This window comes from Eucyclogobius newberryi, unplaced genomic scaffold (assembly GCF_026437365.1).
Source record: "Eucyclogobius newberryi isolate DKJ021-1_F unplaced genomic scaffold, fEucNew1.0.hap1 SCAF_17, whole genome shotgun sequence".
In the NCBI taxonomy this organism is placed as follows: Eukaryota; Metazoa; Chordata; class Actinopteri; order Gobiiformes; family Gobiidae; genus Eucyclogobius; species Eucyclogobius newberryi.
This window is the reverse complement of record NW_027315801.1, coordinates 4,844,170-4,869,616: the sequence shown is the minus strand read 5'-3', so window position 1 is coordinate 4,869,616 and position 25,447 is coordinate 4,844,170. Positions and strand designations below refer to the sequence as shown.

The 25,447-nt window shown below is 44.2% G+C and overlaps 1 protein-coding gene across 1 annotated transcript in view; it reads left to right on the top strand.

Moving 5' to 3' along the window:
- Positions 1–25,447, top strand: part of vwa5b1 (von Willebrand factor A domain containing 5B1) — a 69,268-nt gene that overhangs the window by 8,623 nt on the left and 35,198 nt on the right. The window contains exons 2-8 of the mRNA XM_072448830.1: positions 6,348–6,510; positions 7,558–7,719; positions 9,352–9,571; positions 10,653–10,807; positions 12,623–12,754; positions 16,727–16,851; positions 22,845–23,021. Coding sequence (XP_072304931.1) covers positions 6,372–6,510; positions 7,558–7,719; positions 9,352–9,571; positions 10,653–10,807; positions 12,623–12,754; positions 16,727–16,851; positions 22,845–23,021 — 1,110 coding nt within the window. The 5' untranslated portion in view covers positions 6,348–6,371. The remainder of the gene's footprint in view (positions 1–6,347; positions 6,511–7,557; positions 7,720–9,351; positions 9,572–10,652; positions 10,808–12,622; positions 12,755–16,726; positions 16,852–22,844; positions 23,022–25,447) is intronic.

Genomic DNA, 25,447 nt, shown 5'->3' with positions numbered 1-25,447 from the left:
CAGTATTTTGTCCAGTGTTGTGATTTATGTTTTAATTATAGGGTTCTGATGATAAAGTTCAGATTTTAAACACGTCCAAACGAATTGAAGAGTATAAATATGTGTATTAACGGACAAACTGACATGTTTGTACGGATCTAAACTACACGGCGAGCGGTTTTCATGCAGAATGAATTGGGATATTTGCTCGTTCGTGGAGGAAATAAGATAAGATAAGATATTCCTTTGTTGTCCCACATGGGGAAATTTCATTGATGCAACGCAGGTAGATACAGAAGAAAAGAACAGATCACTTATAGGAAGTTTGAAACACTCTCAGTAGAAGATCTCCTATAAACAAAAACTCCCATAGACAAAACCTTCAATTTCCCAACAAGGGATGGAGGGGAAAAAAATAATAAAGATAAAAATAAATAAATAAATACATAATACCATTGCATGTGATCACGACAGTAATTGCACATGAATATGTGTCACAACGGCACTTGGATTGCACATGAATTTCCCAGTAATTGCACATGAATCACGACAGTAATTGCACATATGACGGAATTGCACATGGTTAGGTCAGTATTGCGAGTTTTCAGGACTAACAGTGTTTGTTATAAAGTCTGACAGCAGCAGGAAGGAAAGACCTACGAAACCTCTCCTTCACACAGCGAGGGTGGATCAGTCTCACTGAAGCTGCTCTCCAGAGTGTCCTGCAGGGGGTGGCACTCATGGTCAAGCATAGATGTGAATCTAGCCAGGACCCTTCTCTTGTCAATTAAAGGTGAAACATTATGCAGTATGTTTTATTGTCATTAACCTTTAAACATGCTCTTGAATACCTTTTTAGTGGGGCCTCTCTAGAAAATATTTATAACAGACAAAATGACATTGGGATCTCTGCCTATTTCCAACACTGTAAACGGTGTAATTTCCCTTCACAGCCAGTAGATGGCACTGTTCAGATCCCCTATTGTTAAGTTCTTAAAGTACACGTTTAAAGGTATTAACTTTATTGTCCCTGTGGATTTTGTCCTTTTCGTTTGACCCATTTTTCAAAGCTGCTGCGGGAAAACCTATGATACACAAAACTTAAAGGTGCATTATGGGAGTTTTAGGTGCAATATGGGAGCTTTTTGGTCGATTTGTCTCCAGTGAAAGTACCTTAAATGCTCAGTTTGTCAAAGCTTCTATTTGATCAATTTCAGGCGTTTCGATTTGAAAAACAAATGTATTCTTGCTGTGGTTATAACTGTTTCTTCTGATCAGGTCACAATATAATCAAAAGAACCAAAAAATAATAAGAATCGTAACAATTTTAGATGCAAAACGCAGTCTTTGTAGTTCAATCTAGCGTCCACAAAATAGACCTAAATGTAAATAATTGTTTTTTTATCTGGCTGTTTTTGTCACATTCAACTTGATTTTGTCTCAGGACATTAAAGATGTCTCCGTCCTTTGGTCACGTTTGGTCATAATCGTTAAATTGTGATGTTTTTTTCCGCACAATGACGCTAAAACGCTCTGACATTGGAGCTGATGATGTTGAACCCGAGCGTAACGTCGCGGTTCATTAAATAACCCTCACGTTCGACTCTTTTCATTCTCACCTTCCAACGTCGCCACTAACGCCGTCTGATCTCCCGTTGTTTCTTAATCACGTTCACACCTGTAACCGCGCGCTGGGTCGCTCTCGCACGCTGCTTTATTGCCCGAGCCGCGCTGCACGCCGCTCGCTCTGCTCAGACGCTCTGCTCAGGCTCCGCTCAGATCGGGATCAAATATGCATGAGAAGAGCTCATTTGTTTTCTGGTCACCGTCCTCCTGGAAGACGCCTCGCTGCACACAAAAAAAACCACACGATAAAACGACTTTCGAAGTAGATTTTTATTCCTAATTGCAGTAGTTTTGCCCGGTTTTGATACATTTTGGACATTGCCTGACCAGCCATCCCCAACACGTTTTGACAGACTACTTTACAAAACCGTGAGGGTCTGGGGCTCGACCGCAGACTTTAAATTTCTAGGGCGGAGTTTAGAGAGCAGAGACAGAACCAGTCACATAAACCCAGAAGTGACGCAAATACGCGACACGCTTAACCGGATATTACGTAGCCCATGTCAACAAGGTGTGTTCCGCATTATCCGTCCCCGAACGCAGAAAATGTCTCCTGAATCGCGATGATGCCCTTCGTATAACCGCATCTAACGCACGTTCATCACGGCGAGTAGAGCAGACTTTCCTGATTGTTCAAACCGAAGCGAGAGCAGAAGTAAACACTGGGTCACGAGCCGGGTCCGCCATCTTGAATGTTTTGGAACGGGAAAAAAACGAAACGCAACTTCCGTATCTTCAGTGTGACGAATTAAAACCTCCGACTGGGATTGGATCGAGAGATTATGGTCCGACGACTTCATTGGCTCTGACTCGGGTTCCAGACTCTTATGCATTTGAACAGAATGTGGGCGGGGCTGGCGCGGGTCAGGCAATTTTGGACCTAGATTCTTTGACCTTTTTGACATTGGCTTCATGAGCTAAACATGGAGCACAGGTCATTTTTGTCAGAATAAAGCTCTCAGTTTGAACCATATTAAACGTCACGTACAAGTTAATGTTAAGGCATGTTGTGTGAGCGACTTCTACACGATGATGTCTTAATTCCAGACTCTTCTCTGTGTTTGAAAGAAACATCCACATTATGAGCCACAAATGTTATTATTATTATTGGTTATAAAACACATGTATGTTTAATTCTCAAGATGATTCAACGTTGCGTTATCAGGTCGCGTTCACATTCAAGCAAATCTAGTTTATTTTTATTGCACATTTTTCAAACAAAAGCTTCCAAAACGCTGCACGGAGTGAAACATATAAATGTGCTCTAGTAAAACGGAACAAATAAACAATCTTAAGGCAGTAAATTATGACTGATAAGTGTTTGTTTTGAAGAAAAGTCCAAATTTATGAGCCGCAAATGTCAAACATTATTTGTCATGTTATTATTTGTCCTGGATTGGCTCCATAAACGCAAAAATCTCCCCTTTTGTGTTGAATTATGGCTCCACCGTCTGAAGCGCTTGTGAAAAATTATTTTACTTTTTAGTTTTTCTTGTTTCTCGTGGAGAGGCCCAGTAATCACAGCGATATTAACTCTAAATCAGGTCCACGAAATTGCAATCTGACCGTCAAACTGCAGACCTGACCTGTTTCTATTGGGGGGGGGAAATCGAATTGCAATTTTTCTGGCCAGTATTGCGATGTATGTTTTGAAGGAATACTAGAGGATTTTTGATGCTCGGAGGGGAGAGGACTTTCTACCCAGGATTCCTCAAACTAGCGTGAATGAAGCTAAATGCTACTCCAGGTGTGTTTTTGTTCATGTTCAAGTCAATTTTATGTAATTTGATTTTGATAAATGGTGCGGCCCCATTTTCAACGCAACATACTTTACATTCCTTTCTTTTCTTTAATTTGCATTTTTTTTTTTTTAGTTTTCAAACGCTCTTGACCCGTCCCAAGACCGTCAAGTTTGTCCAGTTCCAAATCAAAGCCGTTATTAATTTCAGTTCTTTTCATGTCCGTTTCTACATCCTCGATCGTTGGTGGTGTTCGTGACAACCATTTTTCTCATGATTGGCTTCTTTCCCGCCGCCGTCGCTGTTTGCAGTGAGGAGGGCGCTGTGTGCAGTGAGGAGGGCGCTGTGTGCAGTGAGGAGGGCGCTGTGTGCAGTGAGGAGGGCGCTGTGTACAGTGAGGAGGGCGCTGTGTGCAGTGAGGAGGAGGGCGCTGTGTGCAGTGAGGAGGGCGCTGTTTGCAGTGAAGAGGGCGCTGTTTGCAGTGAGGAGGGCGCTGTGTGCAGTGAGGAGGGCGCTGTGTACAGTGAGGAGGGCGCTGTTTGCAGTGAGGAGGGCGCTGTGTACAGTGAGGAGGAGGGCGCTGTGTGCAGTGAGGAGGAGGGCGCTGTTTGCAGTGAGGAGGGCGCTGTGTGCAGTGAGGAGGGCGCTGTTTGCAGTGAGGAGGGCGCTGTGTGCAGTGAGGAGGGCGCTGTGTGCAGTGAGGAGGGCGCTGTGTGCAGTGAGGAGGGCACAGTGAGGAGGGTGCTGTGTGCAGTGAGGAGGGCGCTGTGTGCAGTGAGGAGGGCGCTGTTTGCAGTGAGGAGGGCGCTGTGTGCAGTGAGGAGGGCGCTGTGTGCAGTGAGGAGGGCGCTCTGTGCAGTGAGGAGGGCGCTGTGTGCAGTGAGGAGGGCGCTGTGTGCAGTGAGGGAGGGGGAGCTGCTTTTACTTTTGTAAATATGAAAACAGGTCTGATGATGTTTGACTGATTTTGTTGTGTGTGTTTTTAAAATGAGCTGTCAATAAATGTCATTGTAAAGTCTTCTTCTTCTCCGTTCTTCTTCTCCTTCTTCGTCTTCTTCTTCTCCATCTTTTCCGTTCTTCTTCTTCTTCTCCTTCGCTTCTTCTTCTTCTTTTCCGTTCTTCTCCTTCTTCTCCTTCGCTTCTTCTTCTTCTCTGTTCTTCTTCTTCTCCGTTCTCCTTCTTCTTCGCCGCTCTTCTTCTTCTCCGTTCTTCTTCTCCTTCTTCTCCTCCTCCTCCTTTCTTTTCTCTAATTTGCATATTTTTTTTTTTAGTTTTCAAACGCTCTTGACCCGTCCCAAGACCGTCAAGTTTGTCCAGTTCCAAATCAAAGCCGTTATTAATTTCAGTTCTTTTCATGTCCGTTTCTACATCCTCGATCGTTGGTGGTGTTCGTGACAACCATTTTTCTCATGATTGGCTTCTTTCCCGCCGCCGTCGCTGTTTGCAGTGAGGAGGGCGCTGTGTGCAGTGAGGAGGGCGCTGTGTACAGTGAGGAGGGCGCTGTGTGCAGTGAGGAGGGCGCTGTGTACAGTGAGGAGGGCGCTGTGTGCAGTGAGGAGGAGGGCGCTGTGTGCAGTGAGGAGGGCGCTGTTTGCAGTGAGGAGGGCGCTGTTTGCAGTGAGGAGGGCGCTGTGTGCAGTGAGGAGGGCGCTGTGTACAGTGAGGAGGAGGGCGCTGTGTGCAGTGAGGAGGAGGGCGCCGTGTGCAGTGAGGAGGGCGCTGTTTGCAGTGAGGAGGGCGTTGTGTGCAGTGAGGAGGGCGCTGTGTGCAGTGAGGAGGGCGCTGTTTGCAGTGAGGAGGGCGCTGTGTGCAGTGAGGAGGGCGCTGTGTGCAGTGAGGAGGGCGCTGTGTGCAGTGAGGAGGGCGCTGTGTGCAGTGAGGAGGGCGCTGTGTGCAGTGAGGAGGGCGCTGTGTGCAGTGAGGAGGGCGCTGTGTGCAGTGAGGAGGGCGCTGTGTGCAGTGAGGAGGGCGCTGTGTGCAGTGAGGGAGGGGGAGCTGCTTTTACTTTTGTAAATATGAAAACAGGTCTGATGATGTTTGACTGATTTTGTTGTGTGTGTTTTTAAAATGAGCTGTCAATAAATGTCATTGTAGTCTTCTTCTTCTCCTTCTTCGTCTTCTTCTTCTCCTTCTTCTCCGTCTCCATCTTTTTCTTTTCTGTTTTTCTTCTCCTTCTTCTCCGTTCTTCTTCTCCTTCTTCGTCTTCTTCTTCTCCTTCTTTGTCTTCTTCTTCTCCATCTTCTCTGTCTTCTTCTTTTTCTTCTCTGTTCTTCTTTTTCTTCTTCTCCTTCTCCTTCGCTTCTTCTTCTTTTCCGTTCTTCTTCTTCTTCTCCTTCGCTTCTTCTTCTTCTTCTTTTCCGTTCTTCTCCTTCTTCTCCTTCGCTTCTTCTTCTTCTCTGTTCTTCTTCTTCTCCGTTCTCCTTCTTCTTCGCCGCTCTTCTTCTTCTCCGTTCTTCTTCTTCTCCTTCTTCTCCTTCTTCTCCTCCTCCTCCTTCTTTTCCGTTCTTTTTCTCCTTCTTCTTCTTCTTCTTCTTCTCCTTCTTCTTCTTCTCCTCCATTCTTCTTCTTCTCTGTTCTTCTCTGTTCTCCTTCTTCTTCTCTGCTCTTCTTCTTCTTCTCCTTCTTCTCCTCCTCCTTCTTCTTCTTCTCCGCTCTTCTTCTTCTTCTCCTTCTTCTCCTTCTTCTCCTTCTTCTTCTCCGTTCTTTTTGTCCTTCTTCTCCTTCTTCTCCTCCTTCTTCTCCTCCTCCTCCTCCTCCTCCTCCTCCTCCTCCTCCTCCTCCTTCTTCTTCTCTGTTCTTCTTCTCTCCTTCTTCTTCTTCTCCGTTCTTTTTCTTCTTCTTCTCCTTCTCCTTCTTCTTCTTGTTCTTCTTCTCTGTTCTCCTTCTTCTTCTCCTTCTTCTTCTTCTTCTTCTTCTTCTTCTTCTTCTTCTTCTTTTTCTCCTTCTTCTTCTTCTCCTCCTCCTCCTCCTCCTCCTCCTCCTCCTCCTCCTCCTCAGAAGAAGAAGAGTGGTAACAGAAGGAGCAGCATGCCCGGCCTCATAAACAAGGAGAGCAGGAGCGCTCTGCCCCTCAGCGTGTCTGACATCACGTGCTGCGTCCGCGGCTACACGCTCGCCATGACCGCCTCCATGAGCTACGAGAACATCGAGGACCACGCCATAGAAGGTCGTCCTCCCGCCGCGCTCGCCGCCGTCCTCTGTCTGTCCAGAGAAAGCGCTGTTAGACGAGTGTGTGAGAGCTTCATGCTGCACAGTGTGTGTCAAATGTCACACCTGAATTTACTTGATTTACAAGTTACATGACACTTACATTGGTCCACATTTGTCTCCTTTTCTATATTAGGCTCCTCTGTCTCTCTCTCCCTCCTTTTCCCCCTCTTCCTTCCTCCCTCTTCCTTCCTCCCTCTCCCTCTTTTCCTCCTTCTCCCCCTCTCTCCCTCTCCCCCTCTTCCTCCCTCTTCCTCCCTTTCCCTTTCCCTCTCCCCCCTCCATCTCTCCCTCCCCTCTCACCCCCTCCCTCCCTCTCTCCCCCCTTCACTGCTTCCTTTCTCCCCCTCTATCTCTCCCTCTCCCTGCTTCCTCTCTCTTCCTCGCTCTTCCTTCTTTTCCCTCTCCCCCTCCATCTCTCCCTCCCTCTCTCTCTCTCCCTCCCTCTCCCCTCTCTCTCTCTCTCTCTCTCTCCCTCCCCCTCTCTCCCTCTCTCCCTCTCTCCCTCCCTCCCCCTCGCTCCCTCCCTCTCTCCCCTCCCTCCCTCTCTCCCTCCCCCTCTCTCCCCTCCCTCCCTCTCTCCCTCCCCCTCTCTCCCCTCCCTCCCTCCCTCTCTCCCTCTCTCCCTCCCCCTCTCTCCCTCCCTCCCTCCTTCAGAACTACAGAACAGAAGGCCCATAAGGCTTGTTTAACATAAAAGTGTTCGTGGAGTTTGAATCGCTGTGTTTGCGATGACATTGAAACATAAGACGACTGTTCGGTTAATTTGAGATGGATCAGGCTAAATGTGTTTTCTTCATGTTCATCTTTCATATGTTCGATGGAGAAAGCTGCAGAAAGAGCTGAATATAAATAATGTTTTCATTATGTTAAGAAATATACTTGAACCTCAACCAAGGCATTTATTGGCTCAAAATGAATTATTATTAGAAAATATATACGGTATGCCATTATTGCCTACAGTAATGTGACATCTGAGACAAGAGTGTGTGTGTGTGGCGTGCAGGGATCTTCATTTATCCGCTGGAGGAGAACGCCATCGTGGTGGGCTTTGAGGCCATGATCTCCTCTCAGATCATCACTCTGCAGATAAAAGACAAAGCCAAGATGGAGGACTGTCAGTCAGACTGCTGCAGCACACAGAACGGAGCGCTGCACAGCTGTGGAGGTGCGGCTACGGAACGTTTCTGTTGTAGGGCTCAAACGACTTTATTGGTCAGTCGTAATTATGGTTATGTGGGGGAGAAGTGGTTTCATACACAGCAGAATAACATTTAGTGTTTTCCCCTGTAAGTTAACTCCATGAAGATGTCCTCCAGTGACATCCAATAGCTTTATCTGGGTCAAATTAAGAAACAATCTCCTTTGTGATCTAAACAGCTAATATATTCATTAGTCGATTAGCAATATAATAGTTTGCAGGCCTCTGAATTTGTGATACTAATCTTGGTTCGAGGACATATCATCCTAAATTGACTTTTTTTGGCCTTTAACCATGTTATAAGGTTGTTTCCTCATCAATACATGATTAATTTAAGCTCTAAAACATGAGATACCAAAGGTTTAAGAGCGTTAAAGGCCAATAACAATACAAACGATGCATAATGCATAATATGTGTCCTTTAAGAACCTGTCACATTATACTTTTTTATTCATTTATTCAACCTTTCTTTCAGCAAGTTAATCCCACACACATTTCCAAGGGCCGCCTGGTCCCACAGCAATATCGATCAATTTATTATAGATTAATTACAACTTTATGATGGAGTTGAATCACCGTATTTTCTGGAGTATAAGTCGCACCAGCCAAAAAATGCATAATAGAGAAGAAAAAAACTTATATAAGTGGCACTGGAGTATAAGTTTTATTTTTTGGGGAAATTTATTTGATAAAATCCAAGACCAAGAACAGACATTTCATCTTGAAATGCAGTTTAAAATAATAACAGATGAGAGAACATGGTGAATAGGTGTACGTATGCTAACGCTAACACCTTCAAGCTACATGACGCACAGACAGAACTGTGGTAAGTGTCTTGTATGTTATGTTAACATATTAACAGTTATTCAGATAACTATAGCATAAAGAACACGCTAACAAGTTTACCAAATCACTAAATCCAAGGCAAGTTTATTTGTAGAGCACATTTCATACACAAGGCAATTCAAAGTGCTTCACTCAACAGGAAAAGCATTAAAATAAAAGATAAATTACAGACCACACACATAGCATTCGAGACACACACATAGCATTCGAGACACTCTTTCCCATATTTATGTGACATTGCCAGCATGACAGGTGTCTCCGGGATGGACACATCACTTTTAGATTGATTCTTTCCCATATCAGCGCGCTATCTGCAAACTGCACACGTCTGTGCTGAGCTTATCCATTGAATTATTCTTCCTCTGTGTCACTTCTAAACAACTCCTCAAACTCCGGAGGTAGAGGAAGTGCAGATTCTTCTTCTGCATCGCTTAGAGCCTAGAACGAAAATGTGAACATAACGAATAATATCATATTCAAGTCGCTCCGGATTATAAATCGCACACCGGCCAAAACTATGGGGGAAAAGCGTCTTATGATCCTGAAAATACGCTGACTGTATTTCAAATTAAATTTGAAATACAGTCAGTGTATTTTCAGGAAAATAGTCCATACTGACTCTTGTGCAATAGATGGATTATTGTAGAAAAGCCACTCCAACAGTATGAGCCGCATAGAGGAAGTACGATAAAGCGGCTTCAAACTGAATATGGATCACTGTATTGCGATGTGATCCACTGCCCGCCTCCGCAGGGCACATCGTTCTGGACGAGGACCTGGAGCAGACGGTGTTAGTGGTGAACCTGGGCTCCATCCCGCCCCTGGAGACGGTTCACGTCCTGGTGAGCACCTCGTCGGAGCTCCGCACTCTGCCCAGCGGCGGCATCCGAGTCTGCTCGCCCCCGGTGTGCACGCCCCGAGTCCAGCGGAGCATCAACGAGGAGCAGGGCCTGTCCCCGAACTTCTCCAGGACGTAAGTGCCGCAAGCGTACAAGCGTCGGCGGGCCCAAAATCGTTGTTCCTGAGATATGTAAGAGTTATAATGTTGCGTGTGTCATCGTAATTTCAGAAATCAAACAGAAAGATGCAAAAAAAGGTGAATTACTGCTAAACATCCATCCATCCATCCATTTTCTACCGCTTGTTCCCTTTCGGGGTCGCGGGTAACTGGAGCCTATCCCAGTGACTTCGGGCCTTAGGCGGGGTACACCCTGGACAGTGGCCAACTCGTCACAGGGTTTACTGCTAAACAAGGCATTGAAATACAACTAATACATCTTTAGATACACTTTAAAGGTGCTGTACCCGATATTTACCGTCGTTAAACACAACCTAAAGAGCCAGTTCATTTTAAGCGGTTTGCAGAAGTGCACGTGTATCGCCCGCTTGCCCGATGCCTTCTGAGCGTCCTAAACGTTCGCCACGTGCCACATCGCCAAGGCCGCTAACGACGAGCGAATGAATGGACGAAATGTACGGTAATCCGAGCGATGATAAAAGAGCATCCAAGGCTCACGTGTGCGTTGTAATCAGGAGGATGTGTAAGTGTAAGCAGAGTGTGTGTGTGTGTGTGTGTGTGTGTGTATATTATATTGTGTATTGGTGGTACAGTTGTTGTTGTTTTTGTGTGTGTTGTTGTTCTGGTGGTTTTGTTATTCTAAAAAAAAAAAAAAGTTTCATGTTTATGTCCCTTAAATGATGTACCGTATTTTCTGGAGTTTAAGTCGCACAAGCGAAAAAATGCATAATAGAGAAGAATACAACATATATAGGTCGCACTGGAGTATGAAATGCGGTTTCAAATGTGAAAATAACAAATAATATCACATATAAGTTGCTCTGGAGTATAAGTATATAAGTATAAATATAAGTATAAGTTGCACCCCGGCCAAAACTATGAAAAAAGGTGCGACTTACAGTCCTGAAAATACGGTATACATTTGTTTCCATCACCGCTCCTGCAGTTACGTTTCATATTTAAAATCGAGACTCTTAACTCTCTCACCCCCAAACGCCTCTCGGACCACCGCTTCTCCTTTCTCCCCCACACACAGACGAGAGCGACAGACCAGTGTGTCCAGCCCCCACGAGGCGACGCCCAGCTGCCCCCCTCAGAGCCTGGCCGTGCTGCTGGAGGAGGAGACCATCAACTCCATGGACTACGAGTTCAACTTCCAGCTGGAGATCCGGGCGCCGTACCTCCTTGCAGGTCAGACAGTTCTCTGGAGATCCAGGCGCCGTACCTCCTCGCAGGTCAGACAGTTCTCTGGAGATCCGGGCGCCGTACCTCCTCGCAGGTCAGACAGTTCTCTGGAGATCCGGGCGCCGTACCTCCTCGCAGGTCAGACAGTTCTCTGGAGATCCAGGCGCCGTACCTCCTCGCAGGTCAGACCGTTCTCTGGAGATCCGGGTGCCGTACCTCCTCGCAGGTCAGACCGTTCTCTGGAGATCAGGTTGCCGTACCTCCTCGCAGGTCAGACAGTTCTCTGGAGATCCGGGTGCCGTACCTCCTTGCAGGTCAGACCGTTCTCTGGAGATCCGGGCGCCGTACCTCCTCGCAGGTCAGACCATTCTCTGGAGATCAGGGCGCCGTACCTCCTTGCAGGTCAGACCGTTCTCTGGAGATCCGGGTGCCGTACCTCCTCGCAGGTCAGACCGTTCTCTGGAGATCAGGTTGCCGTACCTCCTCGCAGGTCAGACAGTTCTCTGGAGATCAGGGCGCCGTACCTCCTCGCAGGTCAGACAGTTCTCTGTAGATCAGGGCGCCGTACCTCCTCGCAGGTCAGACCTCCTCGCAGGTCAGACAGTTCTCTGGAGATCCGGGCGCCGTACCTCCTCGCAGGTCAGTCAGTTCTCTGGAGATAAGGGCGCCATACCTTCTCGCAGGTCAGACAGTTCTCGTTGTGACTAATGGAAGTTTGAAAAAAACAAACGTGTTCTTGTCGGGGCGCTGTGTGGATGTGCGGGTTTATTAAAAGTGGAACGTGCTCTTTATAGACAGTGAGTGGATTTCAAATTAAGGTTAAAGTTTGCCAAGCAGATGAAATATGTGCCGAGCTTCCAAGGCACTCAGACGATTTAAAAAGATAAAAAGCCTGTGGGAAACATGGCTTATTCATCTAAAACCCGTTCTTAATGTTGAAAATGTGTTTCTTTCATCAACACATACGTATTTGCCGAGGGGGAGCAGGTGTAAATTTGCCTTCGAGCTATAATCTGACACATATTTACATATTTGTTCGTTAATGTGCATTTTCCCTATAAAATAAATAGATAATCATATTTTAATTGTTGATTATAAATTAGACTCCAAATGTCACATTTAAAGTGACAGATGGCAGGTTTTTACAGTTTTCAAATTTTTACTTTATTTGATGTATTTATACCGGTTGTACTTATAAATTATAGTTTTACACCAATCGAGCAGGTATTTGTGGAGAAAAGTCAAAAAATCTGTAGAAAAATGACAGGAAGTGACATCACACCATCACACTCATTCCAGACAAAGTTTATGCAGAATTTACACAAAGAAACAACTTTTTTTGACTCTCTAAACATTAATTCAACAAAATAAAGTAATTTTACTTGTCAAATGAAACACATTGTCACGTTAAATGAATTTTGGCCCGGTGTTTGCTGGGTAATTTCCCAGTGATGTCATCAGTTACAAACGGGAAGTCGAATTATAAACCTAAAAAATTTGCTTTTCTGGGATAACGTTTTTACAATTTTTTATTTAAAATATAATTATCTCAACTGCATTTTAATTCAACGAGTTGTCCGACCTGTAGGGGGGCTTTAACGTTCTCATTTAGTTTAACATTTGGCGTGAAGAAACCATAAACAATCATAACTTTTCCAGCATCAAGTCAATAATAATGAATCCTGGACACGTTAAAGACCTGCTTTAGTCCCCGTTCTAAGTATCTCAGTGACGGTGTTAACGAAGTGTGACCCCACCCGCTCATCTACGGTCGTTAACCACACGATGTATTGCCCCTGGTTGTCTCTCCGTCGTCTCCAGGTGTGGAAAGCCCGTCTCACGCCATCCGCGCCGACGCCGACCCGTCGGCGCGCTCGGCCACCAGCGTCGTCATCACGCTGGCCGACAAATACACCTACGACTGCCCGGTCACCATCCTCATCTACCCGAGCGGTGAGTCGCCCCGGCAACGCGCAACGCCTTCTGAAACACATACGTAGCGATTGTGTACTCCTGCACTCAAAAGCAACTGTTAGCGCCAGCTCCAGCTCATTACTCAGATGTCAAGAGAATAATTATTGTTAAACGGGTCAAAAATTCACCTTTTTGAGCCTGAAGGCCTTTTTTTTGACAGATCCTCAGGTTAAAAAAGTACAGCCTGTGCGGACGACATGAGAGAGTGCAGATTGCTTTTAAAGAGTCAAACACAAGCTTTCCAATGCGGCGCCTGACAAAAAATACATGAAAATAATCGAAAATTAGCTCTTCAACCTCAAGGCGCAAGGGTCAAAACACATAATCATGCAAATGCCGAGATACAAATTGTACATTTTACACTTCTGTGAACACAAGCTTCTGTGAGTGCGAGAGCTCCATGTTTGTGCAGAATTTATGGAACTTTTCCCGATGTTTCCGAGAGGCCTGGTTACTTGTGAATATACAACCGAAATACAAACGCAGTACAAAGAACATGAAGGGAAGAGGAACACGCTGACAGCAAAACAAGGTCATGTTGATCCGTCTGACTGGATGACCTCAACACAAACCGTCTGATAAAGTTCAGTTACAGGAGCCAAAAAATGCATTATAGAGAAGAAAAAAACATATAAGTTGCACTGGAGTATAAGTACAGAACAGACATTCAATCTTGAAATGCAGTTTAAAATAATAACAGATGAGAGAACATGGCAAATAGGTGTACGTATGCTAACGCTAACACCTTCAGCTACATGAGGCACAGACAGAACTGTGGTAAGTGTCTGGTATGTTAACGTAACATATGAACAGTTCTTCAGATAACTATAGCATAAAGAACATGCTAACAAGTTTACCAAAGCATCAGTTTTACCCCAAATCACTAAATCCATTGAATTCCTCTTCCTCTGTGTCACTTCTAAACAACTCCACAAACTCCAGAGGAAGAGGAAGTGCAGATTCTTCTTCTGCGTCGCTTAGAGCCTAGAGTGCCCTCTTGTGGTTGTCAGTGTGAAAATAACGAATAATATCACATCATTATAAGTCGCTCTGGAGTATAAGTCGCACCCCGGCCAAAACTATGAGAAAATGTGCGACTTATAGTCCAACGACAAGCACATACCAGAAGAGTTTTGAACCATAAGACAATGTGAGTCTCAGGTATTTAAGAATATTGTTTCCGGTGTTTGGTTTTTTTTGTCAGTTTTCGCGAACAATCATTAAATCGCTCGCGATCTAAAATCCGATGTTGTTACCCTCCGCTCCTAACGCCCGTGCGCCGCGAGTCAATCGTGTTTCACAACGGCCAGACAGCTTCCCCGTCACCCTTGTTCTTCACTCGAGACGTCGGTGTGTGGGCGGTCGAGTGCTTTAGCCCCGCTCCCGCTCCACCGGTTTCAGCCGCCGCGCCGTTTCAGCCTGTATTTTTCCCACCGGCGGCACTTGAATCCGCTGAGACGGTGGGTTTAACGTTTTTCTCTCAATCAGACCCGCGGCCGGCAGCACCGTGCAATTTAGCTTAGTCTCCCGCTGCTATAACTCTAGCAATGGCAACATTTCAGAGCCGGCGGTGGAGAGTCGGACACGGCTGCGCGCTGCGTTCGGGAAAGCATAACCACGACTAGAGTTTAGTTTAGTCTGTCGGGGTCGTTCAACTTCAAGAGAAATTATGATATGCACCAGGTTTAGCTCCTGAAACTTTCCATGTGCAGCAGGTGAACACACAACAGCAGCAATAAAAAGCACATGTTTCATTACTATTCTTATTATTACAACACGTTACATTTCATTATTATATTTTATTTATTCATATTTTTGCTTTTTAGTGAGACAAACAAATAATAATAACATAAAAAATACACAAAAAATACCCAAAAAGGCCAAAACAAACAAACAAAAAAGAAAAAAAAACACTTCATATTTTTTGTATTTTATTGAAAAAATACTATTCATACTTTTGCTTTTTAGTGAGACAAACAAATAATAAAAACATTTTTAAAAAATACACAAAAAAGACAGAAACAACAAAACAGACATAATAATTTTATTTTTTATTTTATAGATTTTTTAGAATTCATATTTTTGCTTTTTAGTGAGACAAACAATAACAACAAAAATAGAAGACACAAAAAAGACAACAACAAAAAAGACAAAAACAACCAAACAAACAAAAGAAAAAAGTACATTTCATTATTAACATTAGCTCAGTAAAATACACTATAAAATCAGTTCAGGTAAGATAAAAAAATACAACTAAACTCTAACTCGGCTGATGTCGGTGCCGTCGATCATCTTGGACGTGCTGTTTCAGGTTTCGTGTGAAGTTATGAATATCCACAGACAATTTAAGACATTTTTGGGTATTTTTAGCCAGTTTTTAGCTTTGAAAATGAAACAAAATTGTCAAAACTAAGCATTTGGAATTTAGTAAGGACGTTGAAATGGTGATAAAGTGTTTTTTTGTCAATTGCCTTTAATGCTTGGTTATAGAGAGATCTGAGAGATGTTAGCGCGGATAGAATAAACAATAAGTCACGTGTTTGCCTTAAAATCATCAAATTGCGCACAAAAAACACACAGCAAATTGTACCGCGTTTAATGTTGTGGTAATGACGTTCAGAAATCAGCTTTCACCGGTTTATCCAAAAACAACAACTGGCGTCATGTCATGTTTGTTACAGTGACGTAAAACATAATTAAGTGCCTCAAATCCTCCCGCGTCCTCCCAGTCTCCGAGCTCATTTTGTCTCCCGGATGCTCAGCTGCGAGAAGATTAATTTCCACTTCAAAACGAGACCCGTGCCGCTCGTTCTTTCTCTCGCCGTCTTTTCTTCCATTTTGTGTCGAGGATTATTCCTAACAAGGCCCGTCATGTTTGGACTAATGCTGCTGCCACTTCTGCGTAAAGATGCTGCAATGACAAATACTCGGGTTTGTGTGCGCTTGTTGTCGGGATTATTGACATGGAGCTGTACGAAAAGCGTGTTTGTTTTGTTGTCAAAGCAGAGATTGGAATGAAAAAGAGAAAAAACGCTAAGTACAAAACGTTTTAACTGGCTGTGAATCAGGAAGTAAGGCCGGTGCGCTGTTAGCATGCTAGCTGTTGTTACCGTCGGCGATAGACCGCTTGCTAGGCCTCGTGAAAGTTGTGAAAAGCGCTCATAAACACATTTTAGGGTATTGAAAAGTGGAGAGCTCAATATTTTTGAGGATTTAGTACAATATTCTGACGATATTTTAAGAATGCGTCAGGAGTGTGCTAAAATGCCCCGGTAAGCGTCTTAATTGCGTTTCAAGTATCAAACATAATATGAATGGATGATATAATTAGCCATAAAAAAGCTGAATTATCACATTATAAATTAGTTTAGAAGTTTTGACATTTTTTTCTTTCTTTTTTGAGGTAATTTTAAAGTAATTCAACTTCAAGAGAAAAGATGATGCGCACCAGGTTTAGCTCCTGCTACCTTCCATGTGCAGTAGGTGAACACACAACAACAGCAATAAAAAGTACACATTTCATTATTTAATTTTTTTTTTTATTTATTTTTTTTTATTTTAATTCTATTTTTCTTTTTACTGAGACAAACAAACTATAAAGCATTTTTAAAAAGACACAAAAACAACAATATATCACAAAATATGAATGTACTATAAAATTAGCCACAACAGAAAATATCACATTATGATTTATCAAATTCTTTTGCCCTTTTTTGAGGTTATTTTCGATATTTTCATAATATATGGTTAATATTCTGATGTTATTCATTCTTCTTTACATCTCTGACATACATTTGACTCGCAGGCAGGTAAAACAACTGCTATTTAGACTTCTTGGCGGATTGCTTTTCCAGACAAAAGTTGCTTTCTTGTTGTCGCTGTAATTACTGCCCCTTCTCTAATGGCGACGCCCGTTGCTTTGTTTCCCGTTTTGCGGCCGCCGTCGCGCAGAGCCACACCTGCCTCACGTGCTGCTGGAGAGCGGAGACATGACCCAGGAGGAGTACGACGAGCTTCTCCGCGGACGCAGTGACTTCATCAAAGCCACGAAGAAGGACGCCAGCGACGAGAGGAAGGTGAGTGAGCACGACCCACGCCCGCCGCCCCCCGCTGCTGCCCGTGTCAAAGCTGCACCTGCCGAAGCGTCGAATGTGCAACACGACGATAAAGGGTTCAGACAGGAGAGGCTTCAACAGAGAAGAGAGAGGAACTGCAGACAGGAATATGTCAAAAAAATCACTCAAAATATAGAAAAAATGTGTTGAGGGTCTGCCCCCTGCTCGTCTCCATGGAGATTTAATAGAGCTGATAAATACGCGGTAAATTTTGTATTTGTCATGTTCAAATCTCTGTTGGTTTAACGTTCCATTAGCCCGGTACCATTCCAGGAGTTAGCACTGTTCGACGCGAGTGTGTTAGCATTAGCTTCAGAGTTAGCGCATCGCAAACGGAAATGAAATGAAAATCCGGGGCTCTTTTGGCGACCACTCAACCTCACGAGAGTAACGCCAGAGCCTCATTAACTAACATGACCGCGCATAGAAGTGTTTTATGTAGATCGGTGCCATTAGCAATTAGCGCCGAAATGCTAACAACAGCGTAATAAAACTTTTTAAATCCAACGTTATTCTGTAGACGCTGCGTTCCATTAGCCAGGTACAATTCCAGGAGTTAGCACTGTTCGACGGGAGTGTGTTAGTGTGGCAGTAGGCCCTCATTACCCCTGACAGCCTATGGCCTGTGACCTGGGCCTTTAAAAGGAGGCTTCCTCACCTGCGCTGGCCCTTCTCGCCTCTGACGTCACCCTCCACCTGGGAGCAGTGCAAGCGGCACGAGGACCGGAGCATTCGTTCTGATCGCCCCAAAAACACCCCAAAGTTTAGGCTTAAAGCCAGTGATCACACCAGCGTGTTAACCAGGTTGGTTTGCGCATCGTGCGCTCACCAAACCCTGCTCAAACCTTGTTGTATGACTCGTGCCGCACGCTCCCCAGGTTTAACCCCCCGGTAAGCTGTCTCTCTTCCATAGATTGATATTGTAATCAAACTCGCTCTAATTTAGCACCGTTTGTAGTGCGTGACGTTACGTGCAGGCTTTGTGCGCCGGGATTCCTCCCAGCCACAGCGCGCATAGTGCAGATTCGAGCACCGGTATGTATCTCTTTTCCTCTCTCCCTCGCTTGTTGCGCACGGTTCTGGACATCCATCTGAGAGTTAATTTCCCAAACTATTGTACATTATAGGATTGGTAACCCCGCGGGTCTCTCCTCCGACCCCAAACCCAGAACTTCCCTCCAAGTGCCCTTGGTGGGTTTGGGCACGTTCGCACCGGCCCCTTTCTACATTGACAGACTGTAACATATCAACGTTTGGAGTTTTTGAGTGTCGGCTCTGGCACCCAGCTGGACTGTGGGACTGTACCGGGTCCCAGGCCTGCTGCTAAGGACCAGCGCCACCTCCTGGTAGGGTAATTGGGCTAAGTGCCTGCAGGGACAATCTGGGCTGCTGTTTTATTTTACTTGTTATTTCGGTGAATTGTTTAAATGTGTCTACTGTTTTAGAGGTGTGAATGTGTGAATGAGAGTAGTAGTAGTTTTATTATTAAAAATACAAATGTTTTATTTATTCTGTCTTTAGATTTAATAAATTGTGAACTGTTTTCCTATATCTGAGTCTCCTGGTCCACTCAATCAAAGAATTTGCGCTTGCCTTACTTGTGTATGTGTCCCTGGCACCAATCCAGGGTGGCGTTGTTGGAAACTAATACAGTCAATAATTATTCATTTAACCCATAAATTGGAATTTGTGTGGAAGACATCCACCTAAACATCATATCCCTATCGTAGCCACGACATTTGCATTATCTTGAGAGTTAGCGTTAGCCTCCAACAATCGCAAACGGAAAAAATGCAAATCCGGGGCTGTTTTGGCAACCACTCGACCACACGAGAGTAACGCCAGAGCCTCGTTGGCAAACATGGCGTAGAAGTGTTTTGTGTAGATGGGTGCAGTTAGCAATTAGCGCCGAAATGCTAACAACCGCGTAATAATCGGTTTTAAATCCAAGGTTATTCTGGACATTAATGCACCAGAAACATTGCGGGCCACAACCGTTTGACAATTAAGACATAACATTTAGAAACCAAATGTTGAAGTTAGATATTATTATGTCTTGTTGGCAAAAGTGCATCTATACTCGTTTATTTTTTATGTTTTCATGCTACATAAAGCCTATAACGAGTACCAGGCTGCTCGTGCATGTAAACACTGGAAGGGCCAATAAGGTGTGACGTCACAATCCCGAGCTGTATTGCATTTAAGTATCGGCCGATATCAATACATTTTCCCAGATATCGGTATCGGACGATATGTGTGTGTTTTTTGTGCCCATTTGAGTGTCTTTCCCCGTTTGTCCTCGTCAGATTTGTCTCTTTGAACAGACTCGAGCGACTAGGACTGAACTCATGTCTGTATGTGTACACGATCATGCAATCAGCCCAAAGTGCTCAGAATGTTCCACAGCATGGCATTAAGCGCGTCTTAATGACCAGCAGGTGGCACCAACGGCGCTCCGATCTCGTCTAATGGAGCCGAGTGTGCGGTGGCAGAAAATGATCTTTAATATTACCGCTTACTAATCCAGCTGCACGAGGTGGAAAGTCTTCGGATGATTGCGTTCGTGATTTAAGATTCGATTAAGTTGACATTTCGGATGGAGGAGGAGCCTATATGCGCTGTGAAAGACGGACGACACGTTTGAGCAAAATGACCAAACAGGGCAGTCCACAAATGTTGAGCTGTTTGGGTGATTTGTGGCGAGGCAAAGGTTGCAGGGTGTAATTGGATGAGAGCTGGAGGCAGGAGTAAAACCGTGGCATTTATTCTTCCAGTTGTTGCGGAGTTGCAGTCCATTTATTTGCTGGTGGAGATGTTTTCAAACCCACAAGGATGATGGTAACTAGGACTGCACACGATTATGTCTATTCCCATTTGTACATTACGGCTTTTTAAATACATTATCAGCTGCGTAAAGGTTGAAATATGGTGATGTAAGGTTTCTAGATGGATAATATTTATGAATAAAGCGTATTATTGATGACATTTAGAAAGTGTTAAACTTTTTTTTTTTGTGACTAATAATGCCACTGTCTCTGTTAGAGAAGATAAGATAAGGTTTATTTGTCCCACAATGGGGAAATTTCAGTGTTGCAACACAGATTAGGTACAGAAGTATAATAATAAAAAAACTCTTATACTCTTAATAAAGGAAAAGGTCTTTAATAATCACGATGATCAAAACACAACTATGATTTTTTTTATTGCGGAAATTAGTGGATTAATTGTTGCGGACCTAATAAAAACACAATGTTTTTTACGGTGTGTATATATATATTATCATGTTGTCATGATTCTTCTGAGTTCAAAACTGGCCCATATTATATAATTCTAGTAATAATTAAAGTATCTGCATTCTTTCTTATGAGTATGTAGTTTAAATTGAGTTTGTTTTAAAAATGCATTTATTTATTTTTTGTAAAGCTAGTTTTTGAGTTGATTTTTGCTTTTTTGTTGTTGCATGTTTTGAATCTACTCTTCTTTTTTAAAATTTTACAACATAAATGACAACTTTGCACATGCATTTCTTGCTGGTTGGAGAACAAGCAGCCGAAAACTTCCTGTTTTTAATTTCAAACGCTCATGACTGTGACATGAGCTGCTCCTGCGCCCGCTCCTGCGCCCGCTCCTGCGCCCGCTCCTGCGCTCGCCCGTGCCCGCGCCCGCTCCTGCGCTCGCCCGCTCCTGCGCCCGCGGCCGCGGGGTGATGTCGTTTGTTGACGACCGCCGACCTGAACCACGGTGGACACAGAGCGCTTACCCATAAAATGTGTTTCCATGGCAATGCTCCGCCGGCTCCACGACCGACTCGAAGTCCTCTGACATTCAACCAGGAGAGGAACAGACCAATGAGGCGCAACAAAGTGTAGTGTGATAAACCGCAGCGTTACGTTTTCACAGCAAAATGTGGCTTGTTTTGAACAGTTGCCATGGCGGGCCGTCACCTGCTCTACTCCGAGGTGGTATTATTATTGCTTATTGCTCCATGGAGACAAGCAGGTGACGCCACTGGGCCAATTGACAGGTCAGATCGATGGAGAGGCGACCCTCTGTCACCGTAAGAATGCATGTTTTTTGAGCAATAAAAACGCCGTCAAACATCTTCAGAATGCAAGATTGATAACGCCACACTGTTGAACATTCCCGGCAATCTCATAAAATCACAATAGAGACCCCCACCAGAAAACTTACATTGTGCCCTTTTAATTTAATTTATTCTTATTTTATTTTTATTTTATTGTTTTTATTTTGTATTTATTTATTTATTTATTCATTATATTTATTTCATTTTTACCAGAAAGCTGACAGATATGTGTGCAGTTTTCCTAAAATGGCCTTGTAGATGTAAAGGGCCAATAATCATCTGGGTCCTGGCTCCAAGGTCCAGATGACTATATATTTTCCTATATACATGATCTGTTTGGTTGCCTTGTTGGTTACCATGGACATAATAAGCACTACATGCACTGTTCAATGCTCATGTTATGAAACACTTTTCAGCTCTGCTCTGGTTGTGATGATTTAAAATCTCCAGAGCCAGTCCCCTGTATTTTTTTCCTATTGCTGCATTATCCTGCATCGAGGTCAAGTTTAATAGTTTAATTTGACATGATTAAGCAAAAGGGAGGCGTCCAGGCTCTTCTCTAACGACCGCTTGTATCCACGATCTTGTCCTTTCGGTCAGTTGTTCCGGTGGAGAACCCTGGCCCCGAGGTGGAGCTGCTGATTTCCATCCCAGCCGCTTCACACTCGGCTGCAAACCGTCTGTTTGAATTACATTTTGTTTTTTAGATTCTAGTTATTTTGAATGGCAAATGAGCAAAGCCATCAGAGCTGCTCTTTTTTGTGTGAAAGATAAGGGTGCAGTTCCATGTCATTGGAGGGAGAAATGTGTTGGTGGGAAATCTTAATTTGGCACCTAAACATTGGCGGTGGTGATGAGGAAACGGTGGAGAGGCTGTGGATCCGCCGCGAGAATGACTTTGTCTGGTGTGATTGTCCATGTGTTACATATTTTATTATTATTATATTGTCAAAAACGAGCATTTGCCATTCCATGTCCAAAAAGCCCCATTATTAACCTTGATTTTAACCAAATAAACGATTCCTAAAGATGAGTATAATCCTAACCCAAATCTTCTCCTAAATATGATACATAGATTGTCAAAAATAAACATTTTCTAATAAATAAAATAATGGACAAAATGCCAAACTTTTAGAGAGCTCCGACAATTTACACATTTCTCCAACAGTTAAAACAATCATTTAACAAAAAAAAGTGTTATCAGTAATTATTATTTGTCAAAGTCTAACTATTGTGTATTTTACACCGTGAATCATTACTAACCCAGAAATAAACCAGAAAACAAGATTTTTTTTTTTTTCATATTTGTATATTGGGAGATGGGTCGTGGGCCGGATTCGATCTTTTGGCCGGCCTGATCTGGCCCCCGGGCCTTTAGTTGACTATCCCTGGCGTCACCTGTTTCACTTTAACAGTAATAATATATTGTGAGTAATAGTGTTTTAAGTCCTCTGATTGATTGTTTCTGGTCTTTGCAGTAGCAGTCGTGGAAGTGTAGTAAATCGTAGGGTAGTACTTGTAGCCTTATAAGGATCTCTTGTAGAAGCAGTAGTAAGTGGTGGTTTAACCTGTCATGCACTTTAAGAGGAGTGTATGAAACAGCTTGATATTTGAAACCAACACATCATTCTTTAAGAGTACCATGTGGTCTGCTACTGCCAGCTCTGATGTGTCTTTGTATTTTGCATGTATCAGGGAATTGTTTTTTTTAAGACCCTTCAAAGCGGAAATACATTCTCCCTGGTTGAATCTTCCACTGCCATTGTCCACTGTTCACACAAACTCTATTGGTTGTCTTTGTTTCTGTGTCTGAAGCTTTTGATTCAGACACAGAAACATGATTATGAAACGTTACCTCTCCGTTTCACAGGTGGAGGTCATTCGCAAACGTCTCCACAAAGACATCCTGCACAACCCGGTGGTGATGCTGAACTTCTGTCCCGACCTGAAGTCCGTCTGCGCCGATCTGAGGAAGGTCCACGGCGAGTTCGTCTTCCTCATCGACCGCAGCGGCAGCATGAGCGGAGTCAATATCAACAGAGTCAAGGTATTTTGTGCCGATGTTTCGAGTGGCGCGGGATCCAGAGCTCTAGTCTGAGTACGTCCTCCTCTACAAGTCAAACAGAGGCGTTCCCTTTATTTCAGTGATGCGTGGGAGTTTAGAACGTCGTTATACGTCTTTCGAATCACCAGTGTTTTGTGCTTCACTTCCTCATCCGGGATCCAATCGGGCGGTGACCAGTAGACAGCTCCGCCCCTCTCTTGGCTCCGCCCCTCTCTTGGCTTCGGTCGTCTTGAAGCGCAGATGACGCAGATGACCTTCGTTCTGGGAGTGTCGTTTCACCCTTGTGCTCGCCACATTTTGTTATATTATTGTATCAAATGGATTATCTGCGTCAAAAACGGCACATGACGGCTGCTTGAAGGAGTCTCAGACCAAACAACGAGCGTCATATCTGGAGCCACGCATACAGTGAAGCTTGGCGGCGGCGGGATCACGGGAGACCAGCTAGCATCAACAGAAGGACGAATGCATTTTGGAATATGGCCGTGACGTAACAAAATGCGGACCATTCTGTCGGCCTGTATCGGGACGTCCCACAGGATCTCGGCTCCACCGCCTTTTCCGGAGGTGTTTCCCACTTTGACCTTGGGGTTTCCAGTCCGTACCCCGCGCAGATGCCCCCCGTACACTATGCCGGCCTCCATACACGCTTTAACATGCCAGGATTTTACACCCTGCAGTTATGTGCGCGATTTTCTCAGGGGCCATGTATGAACGTAGGAGCCGCACATGCACGACAGCAATGGCAGAACTTCAGCAGAATATACCTGTAATACTTTCCTTACAAGTATTTAACGTATCCATCTCCTTGAAGCGCTTGACCTCGTTCAATAGTAGCCCTGCTTGCTTGTACTCTGCGTTGTATTTGCTTCCTTTTCCCGCTGCGTTCACTTGATGTTGTTGACTATTGAGCCGACGGCAGTTGCGCAAAGAAGCCTTTTGAGTCCTCGGTCTCCTGCGGTTGTTGCTAGGCATTAGATCGTCCACGAACAGGCAGGTAACATCAGCGCGCTCCAAGGATCCTCCACTCAAGCCACTCTTTTAAACCACTTTAAACCAGCCGCCAAAAGGAGCTGTTTTTCTACAAGAGTCAGAAATTAGATATTGTAGTTTTATCAACACATTAGGTCAATATTGCAAATTAAAAAATACATGGGCACTACGAGAATAAAGTCGTAACATTTCAATCACAATATTATGAGATTAAAAGTCATATTATGAGAATAAAGTCAGAGCACTACAAGAATAAAGATAATAAGGGACCAACCGAGAGTCGATTTCAGCACCACGACCAGGACGTAAATGGTGCTTGTCTTGGATGAGTTAGAAGTTAACACAAAAGCCCACAATAGATGTTGAACTTTATAATGTGAACCTTTTGAACATCACAAACAATAATTCTCCCCATGACCCTATGTCCTGCTGCGTGTGGAGCTCAGCTCCTGGACCCTGGGCAGGACACTGACCGCGCTCAGAGCCACAGCCGCAGCAGGTGACGATTTTCACCAATAATCTGCTCCCTCGACTTCAGCCTCTTGACTTCATCCTTCTAAACTTTGTTCAAAGTTATATGAGCTATTTGTGTGCATAGGTTTTACAACTCTGCACTATGGGCTTGTGGACCCTGTACAGGCCCACGGACCCTGTACAGGGCCCGGTGCTCCAGACCCTGTACAGGCCCCCGGACCCTGTACAAGGCCCGGTGCTCCAGACCCTGTACAGGCCCCCGGGCCCGGGCCTGCGGCGGCTGTGGCACGGCGACGCCACGGAGAGAGTAGAAGGTTGATCCAACAGTTTGTGAACGCTGAGTAACAGAAGAAGTGCTGCTAAACTACAGTGGCATCTGTCTTATAATCATTACACACGTGGGACATCGTTTTAAAGTCCAGCAAACACTTTTTTAATGTAGTTCTACACTTTTTACTCATCAAAGCCCATTCTCTGGCTGTGGTGGTCAACGTGACTTTGAATCGGAACATTGACGTCGGCCCCTAAACTAAACGTTTAAATGTCGACTTTATATTTGGAAAATGACATCTTTCTTTTGACTACGACTTTATTCTCGTAAAATTAAAACTTTTTCCTGGGTTGACTTTAATCTTGTAAAATGATTACTTTAATGTTGAAATATTGCGAGTTTATTCTCGTAATGGCCGCATATTTATTTTATTTGTGATGGCCCTTCTACTCCTTTGTAGACAATTAGACAATGGGAATGTAAGAAAATTAAATATTTCATTGTTATTTGGTCATGTTTATTGTTTAATAGTGATGATTAGTTATATTCTTGGTTCAGTCCCTGCTTCAGTCTGAGTTTAATGGGTCTTTAATCCTGTTAAACTTCAGCATGTGCTTCTTCTGCCTGTGAGAGAGTCTGGGCTCGGAGCCAGAGACGCTGCAGCGGCCTC